Below are 19,847 nucleotides of genomic sequence, written 5' to 3'. Positions count from 1 at the left end.
AAACGCTTTCCGAAACAGCTACCTATTGCTAGATTTTTGTCGTGATTTGGGACTATTCCTGTGCTTATACAAGTCCAGTCCAGTCTGGGTTTTTGGCAACCGGCACATTTGTAGCATGCCAATCAATCTCAAATGCCTGAGATAGAAATGTCCCTAAACCTGAACTACATCCACTTCCCTTCCAGGAATCCACAACAAGCCCAGATCAAACAGGGATTTCACGCTGAATTTGAAAATATAATAGGAGCGATAGACTGCACACACATGGTAATAAAAACACCGTCACACAACAAATGTCGATAGAAAGGAGATTCATTCCATCAATTTACAACTCATATAATAATAATAATAATAATAATAATAATAATAATAATAATACACCTGCCTTAAGTGAACTGAACAAGTTTCTTTTCTTTTCACATGGTCCTTAAACAGATGTTTTGTTACCATATATAGTTAACTAGGAGCGTTTCTGAATGCAAATGACCCCAAACATGCACAAGCATGGTGGGGTTTGATGAATACATATTTTTTTGTACGTACACACATCCTAAACTTCATTCGTAAGAACATTTAGAAGTTTTTCTACGCACTATTGATGAATGAGGGCACAGGCCTCACCACCCAGCATCAATGCCCGACTGTTGGATAAATACATGAACTAAAGTACAATATTTATCTCTGTAATGTAGCGGCGGAAAAGTAGACTATATCCCCAAATTTAAATACTTACATAAAGAACCAGCACTTTAAAATTGTACTTGGGTAAATGTACTTCCCACCTGCAGATATGTGTAAATGTCTAAAAAGTTTAAAGCACATACACCTTCAATAACCTTCAATTATGTGCAAAATGATCTCCTTCACAGCTGGAAGTCTCTAAGTCGTGTGAGTGCAGCACAGCACTACGCTGTGAAACCAGCCCATCTGTTGCTGCAGGCGCATCTGTAGTCCCTCTCCTTCATGCCGGCCGCATCGTCCAGCAGCCTCATCTGAACGGATTCGTCCACAGTCATCTCTAGGGTCACCTCTTTGAACACCATGCACGTCGACACCTGCAATAGACATGAGGACGACGCTTTGATTTGCTTATGGCACGTTCACATTCTGGGTCCATTGCAGTGGTGAGATCGTGTGATTGTGTGATCTTCTTACCTCCCGGAAGTGGAGTTTCTTAAACATGGTGATGCTGACTTGGTTGTCCAGCCCAATTTTGGCTTGAAACTTTTTGACCCCAAGTTTGGTTACTCCTGGTCAAGACAAGACCACAACAATTAAAAAAAAAAAAATAGCAATAGCAATATGCAACCGCACAGGAGTACTACTGGCTAGGGTTGTTCCGATTCCAATACCAGTATCGGAAATGCCTCCGATACTGCCAAAAATGCTGGCATCGGGATCTGAAAGTACTGGAGTCCAGGCACCGATCCGATACCACGTAATTTATTAGAAATAGGAATTTATTTACTGGTTAGCTCCGTTCGCTTTGACACAGTTCTTCGCCGCTCTTAAAACAGTTGCACTGTGCTGCCATCAGCAGAATTGATCACCTGAAACCTGTTCAAATGAGCTAATGTTAGTGCATCATGTCGGCCGTTTGGCAGTACTTCCCAGTGGATGTTCCCACCAGTAAGACAGCGACATGCAACATATGCAAAGACTCAATTTTGGGGGGTTGCACAAGTGTTGCAAATTTCAACACCAGTAACTTAATCAAACATTTGAAGACGCGTCACGCTAAAGAGCACGACGAATTTATCAAGCCAAGGGGAAAAAGAAGGACGTACTGCAGCAGCAAAGTCTGGAAACTGCCTTCCAGCGACGAGATAAATTCCCCAAAGACAGCCAAAAATCAACAAAGATAACCGACAAAATGTGGAGTTTATTGTCCTGGATGACCAACCCGTCTGTCGTGGAAAATGTGTTATCGGTACTCGGTATCGGCCGATACCCACAGCATGAGTATCGGAATCGGTATTGGGCGGAAAAATGGTATCGGAACATCTCTAGAGCTGGCTGTAGCTGAAAGTGAATCATGAATGAATTATAAGGCATGATGTAAAGCTCAGGGGTATCATTCATGAAATATGAGGGAAATTATCAAAACGTTAGTAGCTCTGAACTTTTCGTAGCAACTAACAAAATCTACTCCTGCCTCTGACTGCTCGTAGGCAAACAAGGCAAGGGGGGCACCAAAAGACAAATGCTCAAATTTTACAAAGTAACAATACATGCGTCATTTGACAATCCTGACTGAGTGTATAAGCTGCTCACCGTAGCTCATCATCATGCACGTCACTTCTTTACCGATGCCCTTGCCTCTGTGACTGGGCTCTGTTCAAAACACGAAAGTATTAGGGAATGCAAACAGCTGGAGCGTTGAAACAGACAGATAAATAGCAGGTTAGCATGTAAATTTGTCGTTTTTTCGATAACACCTGCTATCATGATCTCCAACTCAGCCAGGGATGGGTCCATGGGGTCAGGCAGGAAGATGTTGACGTCTCCCACCATGCACTGTTCCTCTACAGTGCTGGCTGCCCACCGCTGCTTGTCCAATATTATAAACGTGCACTCTGGAGAGATGGAATTTAAAAAAAATTAATAACAATGAAAAAGCTTTTCTTTGAAGCTATGGTCTACGATTTGAAAGATTTGTCAATTGAGCCAAAATTAATCCAATAGGAGCCATCAGGTCCGCATGGCTACTATTGGATACATTTTCCAATCCAATCCTCGCTCACTCTCCTGCTCCTGCTCACACCTCGTCCCGACCCACTTCCGCATTTGAAACTACAAGCGGACAAGACGCTTGTTACCCTGAGCAGTTCAGGTATGGAGGGAAAGCACAGCGGCGGTAGCAAGCGTTCTCTGCTTGCCCCACCGGCAAAGGCTGAAAGAAAGAGAAAGTCTGTCACTGAAAAGACAGACACAAAGCGGAAGATGTGACGTAAAGAGGGCTCAAACCCGAGTAAACCTTGGGTCATCATTTGAACGGTGGCCAAAGCTCCGCGAAGACATGGATCTGAAGCGCGATGCTGATACAGCGGAGTTTCTGTTGAACAGCAGGGCTCTCAAGTCTCATGCATTTCAACCTGTTCACACGCTCACACGCCACATCTAGTATTTCTCACGCAGACAAATTACGGGGATAATTAAAAAAACGCTCTTATTTTACGCAAATAGTTCACCGAAATGTGTTTCTGAAAACATTTTATGCGAGAAATAAGCTATGCAGTTGCTGAATCTGTCTTTTTTTTAGATCAACAACGGTCATTTTAAAAGATTTTCGAGAGCTTGCGGGAGGCGGCGCCCTGTCTCTCAAAACGCGCCGCAATGCAAAGGTATTGCACGGTCAGCCAAAATCTCACTCTGGACTTAGTTAAAAACTTGAGAGCCCTGGACCAGGTAATCTTTCGTCTTTATTGTGGATGTTGTGACACATAACTCTCATGCCGATGCTGGCTTATGACTGAAAGCTGCCGTTAGTTTGTTTTTGTGTTATTAGGTATCGAGACTATTTCTGTCTCTGCAGTATTGTTTATTAGTTCGGCGGAGACGTTTGCCTGGAGGGGGGTGTGTGTAGGGGGGGAATGCTTTTTTCAAACCTTTCAAATCGTAGACCATAGCTTTAAGTAAAGATTGAAATAATTGACTTGTGCACGACCTCATTATGGAGTGATCTCTTATTTTCATGTCATACCTAATAATTACCAAGAGCAACGAGAGAGTCTGTTGGTACACGTTGGCTGATTTGCATCAATGACAACAGCTCCTTGTATTATTGTTTATATTATTAAGGACCGAAAGTTTTATTTTCTGTGTGCACATTACAGGAAAATGAACCCTTACTGTCATTATCTTCCCTCCAGCTCTTCTGCATGTCGTACTCTTGTTTCAGGGTCAGCGGCTCTGACGCAGTCAGCTGCTGCAGCTCAGGAGACTTCATCCACTCGTGATACCTAAAACAAGCGCATATAAAAGGTTTTGACTCATTAAACTGCTATACACTCTGCCATGTACTAAACATTTACAGAGTCTTAAAAACTAGATTGTGTGCTACGTCCTGATTGTACTATCTTTAGACAGTATTTTAGGGAAAAAAAAAAATCAAATGGGCAGTATTTACCATTTCGTAACCCTGAGGGCAGGGAGGCAAAGCTTTTAGTGTTGTCTTTATTTATTATTTTTAAAACCCGTGTGACTCGTTTTACACAAATCCAGCGGTGGAAGGCGTACTCATGAATGTTTAAGTAAAATAAGCAATATTGCAATCCAAAAATACTCTGTCCAAGCAACAAGTCCAGCATTTCTATTTCTGTTATATACAGATTATGGGTAAATGGATAAATTATACTTAAGTACCAAAAATAACTAAAATACTCATTATGCAGAATAGCACGTTATATTTTTATTTTTATTATTGTTTGTGTTGCGCTGTTTTTAACAAATGTACAGTGTCCTTGGGTGTCTAGAAAGGCACCTATAAATAAAATGTATTATTATTATTATTATTATTATTATTATTATTATAATATTGTATATAAACTAGTGGTCGACCGATATGGGTTTTTCAATGGCCGATGCCAATAGAGAGCAGGGCGGCCAATGGCTGATCAATAATGCCGATATCATGTTTTTGTTGTCATCATGTTTTACTTTGCATCTCTGTGCACTTGATAAATAAAGAACCTTGAACCTTGTTTCCTTTATCTGCCTCATGAGCAGTGATGGGAATAACGGCGTTACTTTTTTCAGTAACGAGTAATCTAACTAATTACTTTGACTGTCACTATAACGCCGTTATCATTGCCGACACCCCGTTACTGCACGTTACTCAAGTCGCACAATGAACTTTTTTTTAACTTCATGATAGGACTCGTGCGCGTGTTGTCATGAGAGAAGGGAGGATGAGATACCGGTAACCTCTCAGCAATTATTAAATTATTAAAAAGTAACGCAATAGTTACTTTTACTGGTAACTAGTTACTTTTATAGTGGAGTAACTCAGTTAGTAACTCAGTTACTTTTTGGGAGAAGTAACTAGTAACTATAACTAATTACTTTTTCAAAGTAACGTGCCCAACACTGCTCATGAGCGCAGGCCGATCGACATTGGCCGATGCCAATCATCTCAAAATGCCATTAATCGGCCAACCAATTAATCGGTCCCCCACTAATATAAACACACACACACGCCACTTTAATATTGCAGGGGGTAAAGGTGGGTTGATAGTCATCTAAATCGAATAGATGATCAGATAGCAGTGTAGCATTGACATAAATTGGGAATACTCAAGTAAATTATAAGTACCTAAAAATTGTACAGTACTTTGGTGTATTATAAGAACTGATATCTTCTAGTGATGTTACGAGATGTGCCGAGGCTTCAAAGCGTGTGTCGAGTAATGAAGGGGGCGTTTCCACGAAGCGCGTATCGAGGCTTGCTGGTGGTTTTACAGCTAAATAGACCCCTCAGGCTCCATTCAAAATGTGGGTTTTTGAAGGAGAGTTGCGATCAGTTGAAAGTTTGGATAGTTTGAAGAGTTTGGATACTAGAGTTTAGATAGCGTTTACATAGTTTGGAGATAGTTTGGAGAGTTAAGGGAGAGAGAGAGATTTAGGAGAGTGATGATATTACCATTTGGGGAAAATTTACACACAGAATACATTGAAACAATGTATTATACACATATGTGATAATTTATGTACAGAAATTATTTCGTCACGGGGCGGCCGGTGGCGCAGTGGTTAGGGCAGCCGCCCCATGTACAGAGGCTCAACGTCCTTGACGCGGCGATCCCGGGTTCGACTCAGTTTCCTGCAATGTCTTCTACCTCTCTCTCATGTTTCCACACTGTCTACAGTATAAAATAATAAGGCTTGAAGGATCTTTAAGAAATTATTTGGTCATACATTTTTTGTAATTCATAGTTATTCCCAACAGACATAACAGACACAAAAATGCAATGCATCACACATTATGTGGTTCAGATACAGCTGCCTGTGATTATACACTTGGCCAGTAGGTGGTTTCGTGTGCACATGAAGCTTCGAGAAATGAACCCTTTCTCGAACCAATTGGCTCAAGTGGTTCAATGCCTCATGAGGCTGCATCTCACCATCACTACTATCTTCATTTAGCACTATATTTGGGAACAAATTCAGCCTTTAAGCTTTAAGGTATAACACAATACTGTGCTTACAAGAGGACAACGGCAGCGCAACACGTGAAAAATAATAAATAAAGATAACAGACATGTCTCGTGCGTCTAGCAGCAGCTGCTCCCAGCCGTTGGTGTTACCTGGGCACGTGCTCTGCTTCGTAAGGCACCAACACGACTCTGTGTCCCTCCAGTAAAGTGTTCTCGTTTATCTTCATGGTCTCAAAGTAGATAGAAACTAAACATGTAACTCCTCGTCCATGATGTTGTTAACCTCCCCCTCCACTTCCGCTTTACCACTCGCTGGTTAAAACTGCGGCAGCAATCACTGACGCAATTGCAGACCGCGCCACCTCCTGGACTACACTAAGAAGTACGTTTACTGACTGAAAAAATAAATCTTTATTTAAATTAACCGAGATTTAGATATATTAAGCTCTTTTACTGAAGTAACATGTAGTAATAACACAATATAAAAACACTCCATTACTAGGCCTGCATTAAAACTCTAACTCAGTTAAAGAAAAAAAAGTGTTAGCATGAAAACGTACTGATAGTACCCCTATATTCCCTCAATATATCATATTTGTATGCTACTGGGAAATTTTACCATGGTGTGATAAATGTCATATCATGAAGGGTAAGAATGAACTTAAGTTCCTTTATTGGGCTTTTACAATCGATGATGTTAATTTTGACTTCATCAATCTTTGTGTATACATCATGGGTGTGTGAGATTGGTGTTAGGTGGCCCTGCTGAGACCGTGCCACAGTTCAACCGGCTCCTGTGGTGTGTTGACCATGTCCATCCAGTGCTGCAGCTGTGGGCCCCTGGCATACATGAAGGGACCCAAGACCAGGACTCCCAGCAGGCCCGGGGACTCTTGGAGAACCATAAAGATTGAGTGGAGGCAAAGTGAACACACAGCTTCTCTGATACTGAAGTTTATGTAGCAGTGCATCAGTTATAGCATGCACATTTAGGTTTCACCTGAGTGGATGTTGTTCGGCTGCTGCAGCTCAAATCTCAGACAGGCCTCGTCCAGGTGCTGTGAGCGCAGTTTAAAGGTCACCCTGTGGTCGAAATAGGGGTCGCTTTCACTTTTCACCACAGAGCTGCACTTTATTTTCACCACCTGAGTGTGAATCTGCAAGCTAACCTGGACACAGACACCTGGGAAACACACAGGTTGCTACAGGTTGCAACTTGCAAAAAGGATTCCACTGATCTCGCAGAGACTCGCCCAAACCTGAAACACCTCATACCTGCATCTTTGAGCATCTGTATGCCTCGAGCCCTCAGAACCACCACAGAGAGGTGCTGCAGAGATGGACTGTAGCTGAGAGATATCTGCACATCACCCAGCTCTGAACACTGAGAGGGATCAGAGATGGAAAAATAATTTTGAGCTTTCATGAATGAGCACATGGCTGCCATTGCAACTATTAAGATGCATAAAACCAGCGCACTCTACAGTGACGGCATGTCACTCACACATCAGTTCTCAATTAACTGATTATCTGGGGGTTGGGTTATGTAGGCTATTATACGGTAAAATGTTTTCTCTTGCACAGTAATTCAATGTTAAGAAAATAAAAGAACAATAAGGATCACTCCTGATTCTGTCTACATTTGAAACAAAGATGTCTTGCAAAACCTGTGTGTTTCTGTTTGTATATATATATGCAAGTCAAATATATGTGTCTGTGTCGCATTGTATTGCTGTAGAAGTTAAATAAATTATAATTTCAACTTCTTTCATAGACTATATTATTACTATATTATCTTATCAGGATGGCTGTGGCTCAGAAGTTGAGCGAGTCGTCCTCTAATCAGAAGATTGGCGGTTCGAATTCCGGCTCCTCCAGTCTTGCCGAAGTATCCTTGGGCAAGATACTGAACCCAAATACTCAACAAACATACACACTTGGGGTGTGTTAGATAATATTAGATCCTGATATGCCGGTGGCTCTGCCATCAGTGTATGAATGTGTGTGTGAACGGGTAAAAGTGACTGAATGTAGTGTGAAGCGCCTGGAGCAGTTAGTAAGCTAGAAAAGCGCTTTATAGATCTAGGTCTATTTATATAAAATCATCATTTAAATGCAGCTTTGCTGTCTCTGAGAACCATGTAGCCTATCTCTAAAATTCTGTGTTCTGCTGATACAAAAGGGTTTTTAAATAGTTTATTCAGCTTAAGAAGTTGGGAATGTTTTTCTCAACACACGAAGGAACACTGCATCCTTCAGTTTATCACAAACAATTAAAATCGCCAAATTTGGAGGTACGTGGTTTTCACCAAAGAGTGACTACAGCTGTCAGACAAATGCAGTGGAGTAGAAGGGTGAAGTGCAATCTTGTACCTGTGTGTCGTCCTCCGTCTCCAGGTCCCTCCAGAGCACCCTGCCGGCCTGGCCGAGCTCCCCCTCCAGAGGAAACAGCACCCTGCCCACTGCGTGGCGTTTGCCGTCCTGCTCCACACTCAGCACACAGACGCTCAGCGTGCTCTGAGGCACACAGACACCTGACACCTATTGGATGAGAAATATATACAGGAAGTGTGTGAGACACAAATTCTTCTTAAGTTTTTTTCTTCAGCTTACTTTGGCATCCTCACCTGGAAAACAAAGCAGTCGTTGAACTCCGGGTCCGGCCCTGTGCCCCGGGCCTTGGCCTGGCGGGGCCGCCGGTCGTCGGGGAGAAGCCGGAGCTCCACCAGCGTGACATTGCCATGGAAACGTGGTGGAAGGTTGCCGAGGCGAAGCAAGGAGACCATGAGCTGCTCGCTGCTGTGTCGGTACTCCACGGAGAAGCAGAGGCGGGTGGCCATGCCGGGAGGAGGGGCAACCACCTTGTTCAGGGAGGGGACGGAGTAGAGACCGGCCAGAACTGTCCCCACTGGGTACCATCCTGGTGGAGATAGGAACAACAAGAAAGAAAATGGATAGGATAGGATAGGAGTTTATTTATTTAAAACAGGGACAATGCACAAAAAACATTAATCTCATAAAACAAGAAAAAATGTATTGAGGCAGCTTATAGCAATTTTGCTAGTTTCCGCCTGTAGTCCTTGGGCAGGTAAGAACAATGAACAACAATATTAAAATCGTTGAGATATGACAGAATAAAAAATGATGTGATGGCCATAGTATTTTAAAAGTAGACAAAACAAACTAACAGAAACAGGGAACGAGAGCACCAGGGGCCTGTTGCACAAAACTAGGATTAAGACATCCAGGATAAGTGACTGAGCTGAGCTCAATCGATCCAAAACAAGAGCGTCCAGGCTTAATTGGTTGCACAAAGACCAAGCCAGGATGAGCAGAGACGGATTCATCAAGCCAGGTGAAACCAATCCTGGATAAGTGCGCGCTCACGGCTCCCTCAAATAGACCCCGCTGCCAATCACAGATTCATTGATTCACCATGGCAAATAGAGCGGCATACTTTTCCCCACCAGAGGCAGAAATCCTCATGGAGGCATACAAGGTCAGGCTGTTCTCACTCAGCTTTCGTACTAAAAAGTACGAAAAGTAAAGCACAATATTTTCGTATGCTTTCCTTCGTATTACACAGAGCCGTGGTCATGTTATGCTGGTTATTAGAGAGCATCAGACGTAAATCTAGACCTAAACCTAACCATAACCCTCCGAGGTTTAGCTCAGGAGATAGAGCGGGTTGACTGGCAACTGCAAGATTGCCAGTTCGATTCCCTGTCTCCTCCTATGTAGCATTTACCTAACCTTAACTCTAACCCTAACCAACGAAAGATCATATACATTCACTGAAGTAATAATATGAGAACAAAATGCAGATTTTTTGCTAGGAATGTCATCAAAACGTACTTTAATACTCTCCTCCTCTAAAACAACGGGTTACAATATTATGACTTTATTCTCTTAAATTCATGACTTTATTCTCGAAGTCTGTGAATTTTTCTCAGTGGCTCTAATATTCCGTAATTTTATATATAGCCTTATAGTCTATGGGTAACTGTAAATTACCTAATGATAGCAACATCATCTAAAATCGTAATTTATCCAAAATGATTGAAATAAATGATCACAAACGTTTAAATAATGACAGTGGGTCTAGTTATATGTGATAACAATGTGTAGTGGGCAGTGGAATAACTATTTGTTTCCGTTTGTGGTGACTGCTGACTGAGATAAGGGATGAGATTAAATAGATCCTGGAATTTAGCCTGGTCTGGAGCAGGCTCACTCCACAGAATAAATCTCCATGGTTACCTATACCATAACATATCCTACTGCCCCCTATCCCGCTTTTGTGCAACCGGATCACGGATAAATTGAACCAGGATAACCAAGATATCCCGGCTTAATCCCTTATCCTAGTTTTGTGCAACGGGCCCCTGGTCATGAAAATGCACAACAGAGCTTAGCCCAACATCACATACTCTCTCTTATTTTCATCACACATTCACACACATTGTGAAACTTTGAAAACCACCACCATCTTGACATGCTGTCAAATAAGTATATTAATGACCTACTCCTTACTGAAAGTGATCCACGGTGGCCTAGTACGTTCCTCCGGGCCTCCATCATCATTTCTTCTTCATCTTCATCCTCCTCGTTTTTCAGGTCATCGTAGTTTTGTGTTGTGAAGCGGGGAGGCAAGGTGAAACGGATCTCATTGGGCCTTTCTCACACAAACAGAGACACACAGAGAGGGAGAAATGTTAATAATTGTAACTGCAGCATCGTAAATATCAACTAAAGTAAAATTGGTCCCAAAGAACTAAGAACTGAGAGGCTCACGGTTTTGCTTCCTCCGTCTCCTCTTCCATCTCCTCTTCGTCATTGGTTCAGTTCTGTTTGTGTTTGAAAACAGCTGATGGTTTCACTATTTGGCTTCAAATATGCACTAGAATAGACTTTACGGTTCTCCTGCTTGTCTGGATGGCTTTGCTCCATCATACGTACGTCAGTCTTCTTTTGTCATTAACATTTAAAAATACATTGAAATTTAGGGCATTTAGCAGACGCTTTTGTCCAAAGCTTACAATAAGTACATTTGTCGAAAGAAAGAAACCACAACATATCATTGCCGATAAAGTAAGAGCGAAAAAAATAGCAACAAGTGTTAGGTCCTCATCTGAGTAAAGTAGTACCTGTTCAGCAAGGATACCTTAAGAAGAGTGCTATGATCAAAGTGCTACAGGTAAGAACATAGAACTGATTTATTTATTTTTTTTGGAAGGGGGGGGGGGGGGGGGGGTGTTAGTGGGTAACGCTATGCAGAGTCGAGGTGAAGTCTGAATAGGTGAGTCTTGAGCCTTTTTAGGAAGATGGCAAGTGACTCTGCAGTCCTGACATTGGTCGGGAGTTCGTTCCACCACTGAGGCGCCAGAACAGAGAAGAGTCTGGACTTTGCTGAGTGACATTTGTTTGATTTCAGCGATGGTGGTACTAGCCGGCCAGCTGAAGTAGAGGAGGGAAGTGCTCGCGTCAGGCGTGTGGTTTGACCAGTGTTTGGAGGTAGATGGGTGCCGCTCCATTGATGGCCTTGAATGCCAGCACCATCATCTTGAATTGCATGCGAGCTGCAACAGGGAGCCAGTGGAGGTCATGGAGGAGGGAGGTCACATGGAAGAATTTGGGTAGATTGAAGACAAGGCGTGCTGCAGCGTTCTGGATACGCTGCAATGGTTGAGTCGCCGAGGCCGGGAGTCCAGCCATCATTTGGTATTGTCTTGCAGTATAAAATACATTTGATATTGTCTTGCAGTATGAAATAGACTTGAAACATTTCTTCTTTTTGTTCAGCTTAATGAGCAACTCATCCTTCATAGTTGAATGATCTTTATACAAGTATTCCTGTTTGGAATCCATCCATTGTCTACCGCTTATCCTGTATTCAGGGTTGCGGGGGTGCTGGAACCGATCCCAGCTGTCAATGGGCGAAGGCAGGGTACACCCTGGACAGGTCACCAGTCTATCACAGGGCTGACATGTTGAGACAAACAACCATTCACGCTCACATTCACACCTACGGGCAATTTAGAGTCATCGATTAACCTATCCCCATCCTGCATGTCTTTGGACTGTGGGAGGAAGCCGGAGAACCCAGAGAGAACCCACGCGTACACGGGGAGAACATGCAAACTCTACACAGAAGGAACCCAGGCCCGACCCGGGAATCAAACTCTGCGACCCTCTTGCTGTGAGACGACAGTGCTACCCACTACACCACCGTGCAGCCCCCTGTTTGTAATATATACTTTAAAAAGACTGGGATGACAGGGAAAATATAACTTTTGTACTATTCCACGTAAATAAACCTTTGAAAGAAAGAAAAACATTTATTTCATTGTACTAACGTGGTCCAGGAGCCTTGAGACGCCAGGATCACTGCAGCAGAGGATGCTGGTACTGAAGGCACAGCAGACAGCAGCTCCTCATATTGGCTCCGACCCTTCGTTTTCATCCTCCTCCACAGATAAAACACCATCAGACCAAGCAGCAACAGCAACAGGAAACCCACAGACACGCCAACAGCCAATAGCAACATCTGGCCTGAACAAGCAAACAGGTCACCAAAAAAATAAAACATAAACCTATACTGCATCTGACTGAAGTTTATGGGTTCAATGCAGATTACAGCTCACCTGCCGTGATTCTTCCTCAGTCTCGACTTTGTGAAGCTGCTTTTTAGCATCAGTCATTAGCGTGAGAGCCACTTGTTGTTCTCCTGTTTAGCTGCAAAGTGTGTTAAATTTCTACTGGAGAGCAGAGAGAGAGAGAATGACACAGCTGGCTGATTCTCATTGCGTCATGCTGGTATCTGGCGCCGGCAGTTAGTCAGGTGCAAATATGACTTGACCCCCAAAAAGTTCTAACAAAAGGTTTCTCGGTAGATTATAGTAGTATCCGATGTACTTATAAACATACTAAAAGTTTACCAAAGCGTGATACTAAGAAAAAGGCCCATTTTCAAAATGGCGGCCGCCAGGTCCTTAAAATGACCATTACTCCTTTGTATTCCTCCTAGATAGGGGTGTGAATGTTTGGCTTCACAGCAATTCATTTACATTTACATTTAGGTTATTTAGCAGACGCTTTTGTCCATAGCGACTTACAATAAGTACATTTGTCATAAGAAGGAAACAAGAAACCACAACATATCATTGGGTCATTCCGTGTCATTTCATCAAATGCCTCCCACCTGACCATCTCAGAATGTCCTGAAAAAATTTGAGTACAAAGACACACTTGTTAATAGGACTAATCCAAAATATTAGGTCTCTACTGTCAACAGTTTTCTCATGAAACGTCATTGAATGAAGGGTAGTTTAGACGGTTTTTGGCATCATACTCTGAAAAGCCATTTTTAAACGACAGTATCTGGAAAACTATCTCACCTGTGGCCTTCAAAATTTCTACAGTGTATATCTGTTACTAATATCCTCCAGACATGGAATATCAGGGGTGTAGCTCAATGATAACCTAGTATGGTAGGTACTTAAAATGAGGCTTGTTGAAATAAAGTAGTACATTTGAAGAGTGGCCTAGCTCCCATTTTTACAGATAATAGACTTCTATCATTTCTGCCTCTATCTCTGGTGTTAGCTTAAACATTCTACAAAATATGGTCTCTCTTAGATTATTAGTTTCACAGATATTAAGGCTCAAAAATGGAAGTTAACACATCTTTGCCCAACTTCAGAGTCATATTCCAAAAAACTGACAACACGTATCTGGTCCAAACTTACTTTATTTGAAAGATCATATTCTTGTTAAAATCATATTAAAAAATTAGGAGGGTGTTTTGCCTCATTTTGTCGCAGTGATTTTTTTAAAATCCTGATATTGGTGGGGTTGTTGTGGCTGGTTTTGGTATTGCATGTCCTAATAGCCTACCAGTAAACATCACAGGAGGGCAATTCAAATGTGTTTTTTACCATTTACCAAAGACTTACATGTGACTAAATGCTACTGATAAATTTAGCCTTACGAAAACATTCAAATGTAGCACAGTTGTAGAGGCAATAAGTCCTTGAATGTGAGTTAAACATGCTGAAAGCAGCTTTTAACCTGTCTTCTTGTCAGGCCCGCCGACGGGCCGTTTTGCACTAGTTTTCCCATTCATTCTGTTTACTCGCATATTATTTGTATGTGTCTGAGTCATATTACACATCATTTGAAAGCTACGAGTCTCGCGAATCGAAAAAGTACGCCGTTTTATGCTCACGGAAAACACATCAAAAGCAAACACAGCATGTGTGCAAGGAGTGCACAGAAAAATAACAACAATATGACAGGAGTTCCCTACCTTTCGAGCTGTCTCGAAGTCCAAAAAGAACATGTTGCATGCTAATCCTTATATCCAGAGAACGGTAAGAGTCCAACGAACAAAAGTAGCTACTTCGTTTAGTCCCACGAGCACGCGATCTCTGGTAATCATCCATAACACGCCATGTGTTGACGTTGTGAGTTTCTGAACAAAAGATTGTTTATAGCTGTTTATCGCTAGTTATCGCTCTTCGATGACGGACTTTGCTAACTCCGTGTAGCGCTACTTCCTGGCGACAAAACAAGCCCCCTTCGATGATTCTGCGATCCCAATTGGCCGAAAAATCTGTCCATCAAGAGAGCCAGTGCTTCACTGGCTCTCGGCTGACCAACCACGAGAATCCCCAGGCAGAGAGCCAATAGGCAGAGGAGTACATTTTTGACTGACAGGTCTTATAGCCAATGAGCTTACGATCCCAGCGGTATGTTACATGAGGGGAGGGGGCTTGAAGCTGAGAGCGCAGCAGCTCAGAAAGGTCAGACTGTGACCTGCAGATATAGTTATGCAGCGTCTCATTACAGAAGGCTGTTATGTAAAGAAACATTAAAAAAATGTTGGTTTTATTAGTAGTAGTTGTAGAACTGGTGAAATAAACAACAAAAAAAAGTAGAATTATATACCTAAAAATACCCATAATCTCATTTGGAACACTTTGGCTACGTTCACACCGCAGTTACAAGTGACCTGAATCTGATTTTTTCGCTCATATGTGACCCATATCTGATTTGCTTTTGACAATGTGAACAGCACAAGTCGCATTGAATCTGACATTTTCTAATCAGATTCAGGCCACATTTAAATGTGGTACTGAATCGGATACGTATCAGATTTTTTTGAATGCGACCGCAGTCTGAACAGCCAGGTCGCATTTAATGCGACTTTGACGTCATTCTGACCCGCGCTGCACTGTTTTGTAAATTAATGACAAATAAAGTTGATTGAAAAGCGGGCGGGAGCCAAAACAAACATGGAGGACATTAAAATGTGAATTTTCTTTCTCCTCTTCCTCCTTCGTGCAATCACCCGCTCACAAATTTGCCGGCTGCCGCCACACACTGTTTTTAGCATGAAGCCATACAGTCCCACGTTACCGGTTGCCGTTGCCATGTTCGCTTCCGTAAACACCGCTGTGGCGTGATGTCATCAATGATCAACTGCGCATGCGGGTCACTTCAGGAGCGTGAGCTGTTCACACAGCAATCCGTAGACAGGCCGCATTTAAAGAGGTAATGTGAACAGCCAAACAAAAAATCGGATTTGAGCCATAAATCGGAATTGTGCATTAAGACCTGCGGTGTGAACGTAGCCTTTGTTCCAGATGCAGCTCCGTCTGACATTGCCCTACAACACTGCACTTGCAAAGCTCATTTTTGGGTGTCTTTTTATCTACTTTCTACCAGTTGTTGATCAGGCTTGTGGCTGTGGCTTCATTCAACTTTTAGGCCTATCTATAACAGCCACAGCGAACTTGTTTCATTCAAAAAGAAAAATAATTTAGGCGAGGCAAAAAAAATGCAATTTCCACTATGTTTGAGCTGCAGTAACTCAGTGTCAGTAACACTTAGAGTAAATCTGACACCTGCAGAAGAAAATTCAAAGGGTTATCTTTCAGGAATGCTCAGCTTTGTGCCTGTAGTCATAAGGGTTCAAAAACAGTAACCATTTTACTTTGGGTATGTCGTTTTCAGCCTTTTCTTCAAAAATAGGACGGCAAAGCAAGAGGTAATGTCTTAAACCGTGAACAAACATAGCATAATATTGAAGACTGTACATTTTGTCATACTGTAAGTATATAAATTACACAACCAAATCAAATAATAATCTTAATTTGAGCATGAGATTTTACATTACAGTACAAAAGTCTCCAAAGTTTGATATTGAATAACAGTTTGTCTCTATGCTCACTATGAGGGATCACACATTTTTCATCTTTTAGATCCAATTCCTTCGTCACATTCATTAATTTGTCAGTCACTTTACAAATTGTCTAATGTACATCTCTGCTCTGTTGTGCTCATCTTTTTTGATGGCATACATGCGCCCAGTTTCTGTAGAGGGAGTCAAATCTTGCAATTCTATGCTGCAGTGGGACATTGCACATGTCTTCTCTTCTTGGCCAGTAGAAACTCTTGGTAGGGTCATGTGGGTGCATGAACTGAACCAGTACATCTTCATCTTCATCTGAAACATCTCTGATACTTCCTATCCACCATTTCTGATCATAACTCACATATTGTCTCATAGTGAGCATAGAGACAAACTGTTATTCAATATCAAACTTTGGAGACTTTTCTACTGTAATGTAAAATCTTTATGCTCAAATTAAGATTATTATTTGATTTGGTTGTGTAATTTATATACTTAAAGTATGACCAAATGTACAGTCTTCAATATTATGCTGTGTTTGTTCATGGTTTAAGACATTAAAAGCTGCTTTCACCATGTTTAACTCACATTCAAGGACGTATTGCCTCTGTAACTACAACTGTGCTACATTTTAATGTTTTCGTAAGGCTAAATTTATCAGTAGCATTTAGTCACATGTAAGTCTTTGGTAAATGGTAAAAAACACATTTGAATTGCCCTGCTGTGATGTTTACTTGTAGGATATTAAGACATGCAGTACCAAAAACGGACACAAAAACCCCACCAATATCAGGATTTTAAAAAATCACTGCGACAAAATGAGGCAAAACACCCTCCCGATTTTTTTATATTGTTATGTCCCAGTCTAGGGGTCTAGGACACAACACGAAAAGGCCCCCATCTTCCCCAAGTCCCAAGTGACCACAAACACAATACTATGAGAATAATAAGAAAATGATTTATTTACAAACTAAAGATGATGACAAAACCAGTTAAGTATAAATACAAATAGCTATAGGCTCCAGGGTGGACCAAGGCCAAAACAACAAACATAACGGTTCCTGGGAAGTAAATCTTACCTAATAAACTGAGGAGAACAGAAATGACACAAAACTTACCTCCCTAACTAAATAAACAGGAGAAAACGATGTTAACAAAACTGGCAGTCCACCCTTACTACTCAAACCAACAAAAGACTACTCAACAACAAAACTGATACATAAGTGTGGCCGGTTGGGAGAGGAGGAGGATGAGGAAATGCCTGCTGCCCCCGGCGTCTGCCATCTTGGCTCTTTAAATATCAGCTGGGCTTGAGAGCCAGCCAATCGAGTGCAAAGCCTGGAACCACTCCACCAATCAGGACACGGGCACGGCACACACCTATTTGCATACGAGATCAGGGAAAAACAAAGCAAGCACAGTGCACAAACAACTCACGAAATGACTACAGTCATAACAATATGATTTTAACAAGAATATGATCTTTCAAAAAAAGTAAGTTTGGACCTGATACTTGTTGTCAGTTTTTTGGAATATGACTCTGAAGTTGGGCAAAGATGTGTTTACTTCCATTTTTGAGCCTTAATATCTGTGAAACTAATAATCTAAGAGAGACCATATTTTGTAGAATGTTTAAGCCAACACCAGAGATAGAGGCAGAAATGATAGAAGTCTTTTATCTACAAAAATGGGAGCTCAGCCACTCTTCAAATGTACTACTTTATTTCAACAAGCCCCTTTTTAAGTACCTACCATACTAGGTTATCATTGAGCTACATCCCTGATATTCCATGTCTGGAGGCTATTAGTAACAGATATACTCTGTAAAAAATTTTGAAGGCCACAGGTGAGATAGTTTTCCAGATATTGCTGTTTAAAAATGGCTTTTCAGAGCATGATGCCAAAAACCGTCTAAACTACCCTTCATTCAATGATGTTTCATGAGAAAACTATTGACAGTAGAGACCTAATATTTTGGATTAGTCCTATTAACAAGTGTGTCTTTGTACTTTAATTTTTTCAGGACATTCTGAGATGGTCAGGTGGGAAGATTTTCAGAAATTTGATGAAATGACACGGAATGACCCCATTGCCGATAAAGTAAGAGCTAAAAATAGTGTTAGATCCTAGTCTGAGTAAAGTAGTAGCTGTTCAGCAAAACATACCTTAAGAGCAACAGTGCTATGATCAGAGTGCTATAGGTAAGGTTTTTTTTTTTGTGGGGGGGGGGGGGGGGGGGTTGTTAGTGGGTCATGCTATGTAGAGTCGAGGTGAAGTCTGAACAGGTGAGTCTTGAGCCTTTTTTCGGAAGATGGCAAATGACTCTGCTGTCCTGACATTGGTCGGGAGTTCGTTCCACCATTGAGGCACCAGAACAGAGAAGAGTCTGGACTTTGCTGAGCGACATTTGTTTGATTTCAGCGATGGTGGTACCAGCCGGCCAGCTGAAGTAGAGGAGCGAAGTGCTCGCTTCGGGGCGTGTGGTTTGACCAGTGTTTGAAGGTAGATGGGTGCCGTTCCATTGATGGCCCTGAAGGCCAGTGCCATCGTCTTGAATTGGATGCGTGCTGCAACGGGGAGCCAGTGGAGGTCACGGAGGAGGGGGGTCACATGGGGGAATTTGGGTAGATTGAAGACAAGGCGTGCTGCAGCGTTCTGGATACGCTGCAATGGTTTAGTCGCAGAGGCCGGGAGTCCGGCCAGGAGAGAGTTGCAATAGTCAAGCCGGGAGATGACTAGTGCTTGGACCAGGAGTTGCGTTGCATCCTTTGTGAGGAAGGTCCGAATCCTGCGGATATTGTAGAGGGCAAATCTGCAGGATCAGGCCACAGCAGTGATGTTGGGGGTGCAGGATAGTTGGTCATTGAGGATTACACCCAGGTTCCTCGCAGTTGAGGAAGGCAATACTGTGATGCCCTCGACAGTGACCAACAAGTCCATGCAAGGGCAGTCTTTCCCTGGGATGAAGAGGAGTTCGGTTTTATTCAGGTTAAGCTTGAGTTGATGTGCAGTTGTCCAGACAGAGATGTCAGCCAGACAGTCCGAGATGCGAGTTGCAATGTGAGTGTCAGAGGTTGGGGGAAAAGAGAGGAACAGCTGGGTGTCATCTGCGTAACAATGGTAGGAGAATCCATGCGATGTAATAACAGAACCTAGTGATCAGGGGCCTCATTTATAAAACTGTGCATAGGATCCTTACTAAAAGTGTACGTACGCCAAAAAGCCAAAGTTTGCGTGTGCCAAAAAAAAATCAGATTTATAAAACTGTGCGCACGCAAGCTATACACAATGTTTCCTTTATAAATCACAGGATCACCTACAAGTGTGCGTACCTGAATCCCGCCCTGTACACGCCCTCATTTTACTATATTAATGAGCCGGCATGCAATCGTTTCCGTGTGGTGAATCACGGCGACAGGCCAGGAAGAAAAGCGAAGAAACGTAACTTTTCAGAAACGGAGAAGAGACACTTGTTGGGGAGGTGGAGGCCCGGAAAA

The 19,847-nt window shown here is 42.3% G+C and overlaps 2 protein-coding genes across 2 annotated transcripts; both read right to left on the bottom strand.

The window, feature by feature from the left end:
* Nucleotides 1-497: 497 nt before the first annotated feature.
* On the bottom strand, nt 498-6,450 carry nat9 (N-acetyltransferase 9). Its single transcript, XM_084002139.1, has 6 exons — nt 6,306-6,450; nt 3,853-3,962; nt 2,439-2,576; nt 2,275-2,334; nt 1,156-1,250; nt 498-1,055 (listed from the first exon to the last, which is right to left on the bottom strand). Exons 1-6 carry the CDS (start codon nt 6,380-6,382, stop codon nt 906-908), a joined length of 630 nt encoding a protein of 209 aa, XP_083858265.1. The 5' UTR covers nt 6,383-6,450; the 3' UTR covers nt 498-905.
* A 446-nt stretch (nt 6,451-6,896) lies between these two features.
* syt15 (synaptotagmin XV) lies at nt 6,897-12,926 on the bottom strand. Its single transcript, XM_084002132.1, has 8 exons — nt 12,800-12,926; nt 12,512-12,707; nt 10,682-10,830; nt 8,783-9,075; nt 8,529-8,696; nt 7,431-7,539; nt 7,156-7,338; nt 6,897-7,047 (listed from the first exon to the last, which is right to left on the bottom strand). The coding sequence occupies exons 2-8, from the start codon at nt 12,700-12,702 to the stop codon at nt 6,908-6,910; spliced, it is 1,233 nt and encodes a 410-aa protein (XP_083858258.1). The 5' UTR covers nt 12,703-12,707; nt 12,800-12,926; the 3' UTR covers nt 6,897-6,907.
* Between the last annotated feature and the right edge of the window lie 6,921 nt (nt 12,927-19,847).

Source organism: Eutrigla gurnardus (assembly GCF_963514095.1).
Source record: "Eutrigla gurnardus genome assembly, chromosome: 22".
Lineage (NCBI taxonomy): Eukaryota > Metazoa > Chordata > Actinopteri > Perciformes > Triglidae > Eutrigla > Eutrigla gurnardus.
The sequence above is the reverse complement of the archived record's forward strand: the minus strand, read 5'-3'. Positions and strand labels throughout refer to the sequence as shown.

Excerpts from the sequence above, each read along its gene's own strand:
- nat9 (XM_084002139.1), bottom strand. The coding sequence starts at position 6,382 with ATGAAGATAAACGAGAACACTTTACTGGAGGGACACAGAGTCGTGTTG. Across the intron at positions 2,577-3,852 it reads CTGGAGGGAAGATAATGACA|AGTGCACGTTTATAATATTG; the intron begins GTAAGGGTTCAT and ends CCATCTCTCCAG. Across the intron at positions 1,056-1,155 it reads AGAAACTCCACTTCCGGGAG|GTGTCGACGTGCATGGTGTT; the intron begins GTAAGAAGATCA and ends TGTCTATTGCAG.
- syt15 (XM_084002132.1), bottom strand. The coding sequence starts at position 12,702 with ATGTTGCTATTGGCTGTTGGCGTGTCTGTGGGTTTCCTGTTGCTGTTG. Across the intron at positions 10,831-12,511 it reads TCTCAAGGCTCCTGGACCAC|GCCCAATGAGATCCGTTTCA; the intron begins GTTAGTACAATG and ends TGTGTGAGAAAG. Across the intron at positions 7,540-8,528 it reads AGACGGAGGACGACACACAG|TGTTCAGAGCTGGGTGATGT; the intron begins GTACAAGATTGC and ends GATCCCTCTCAG.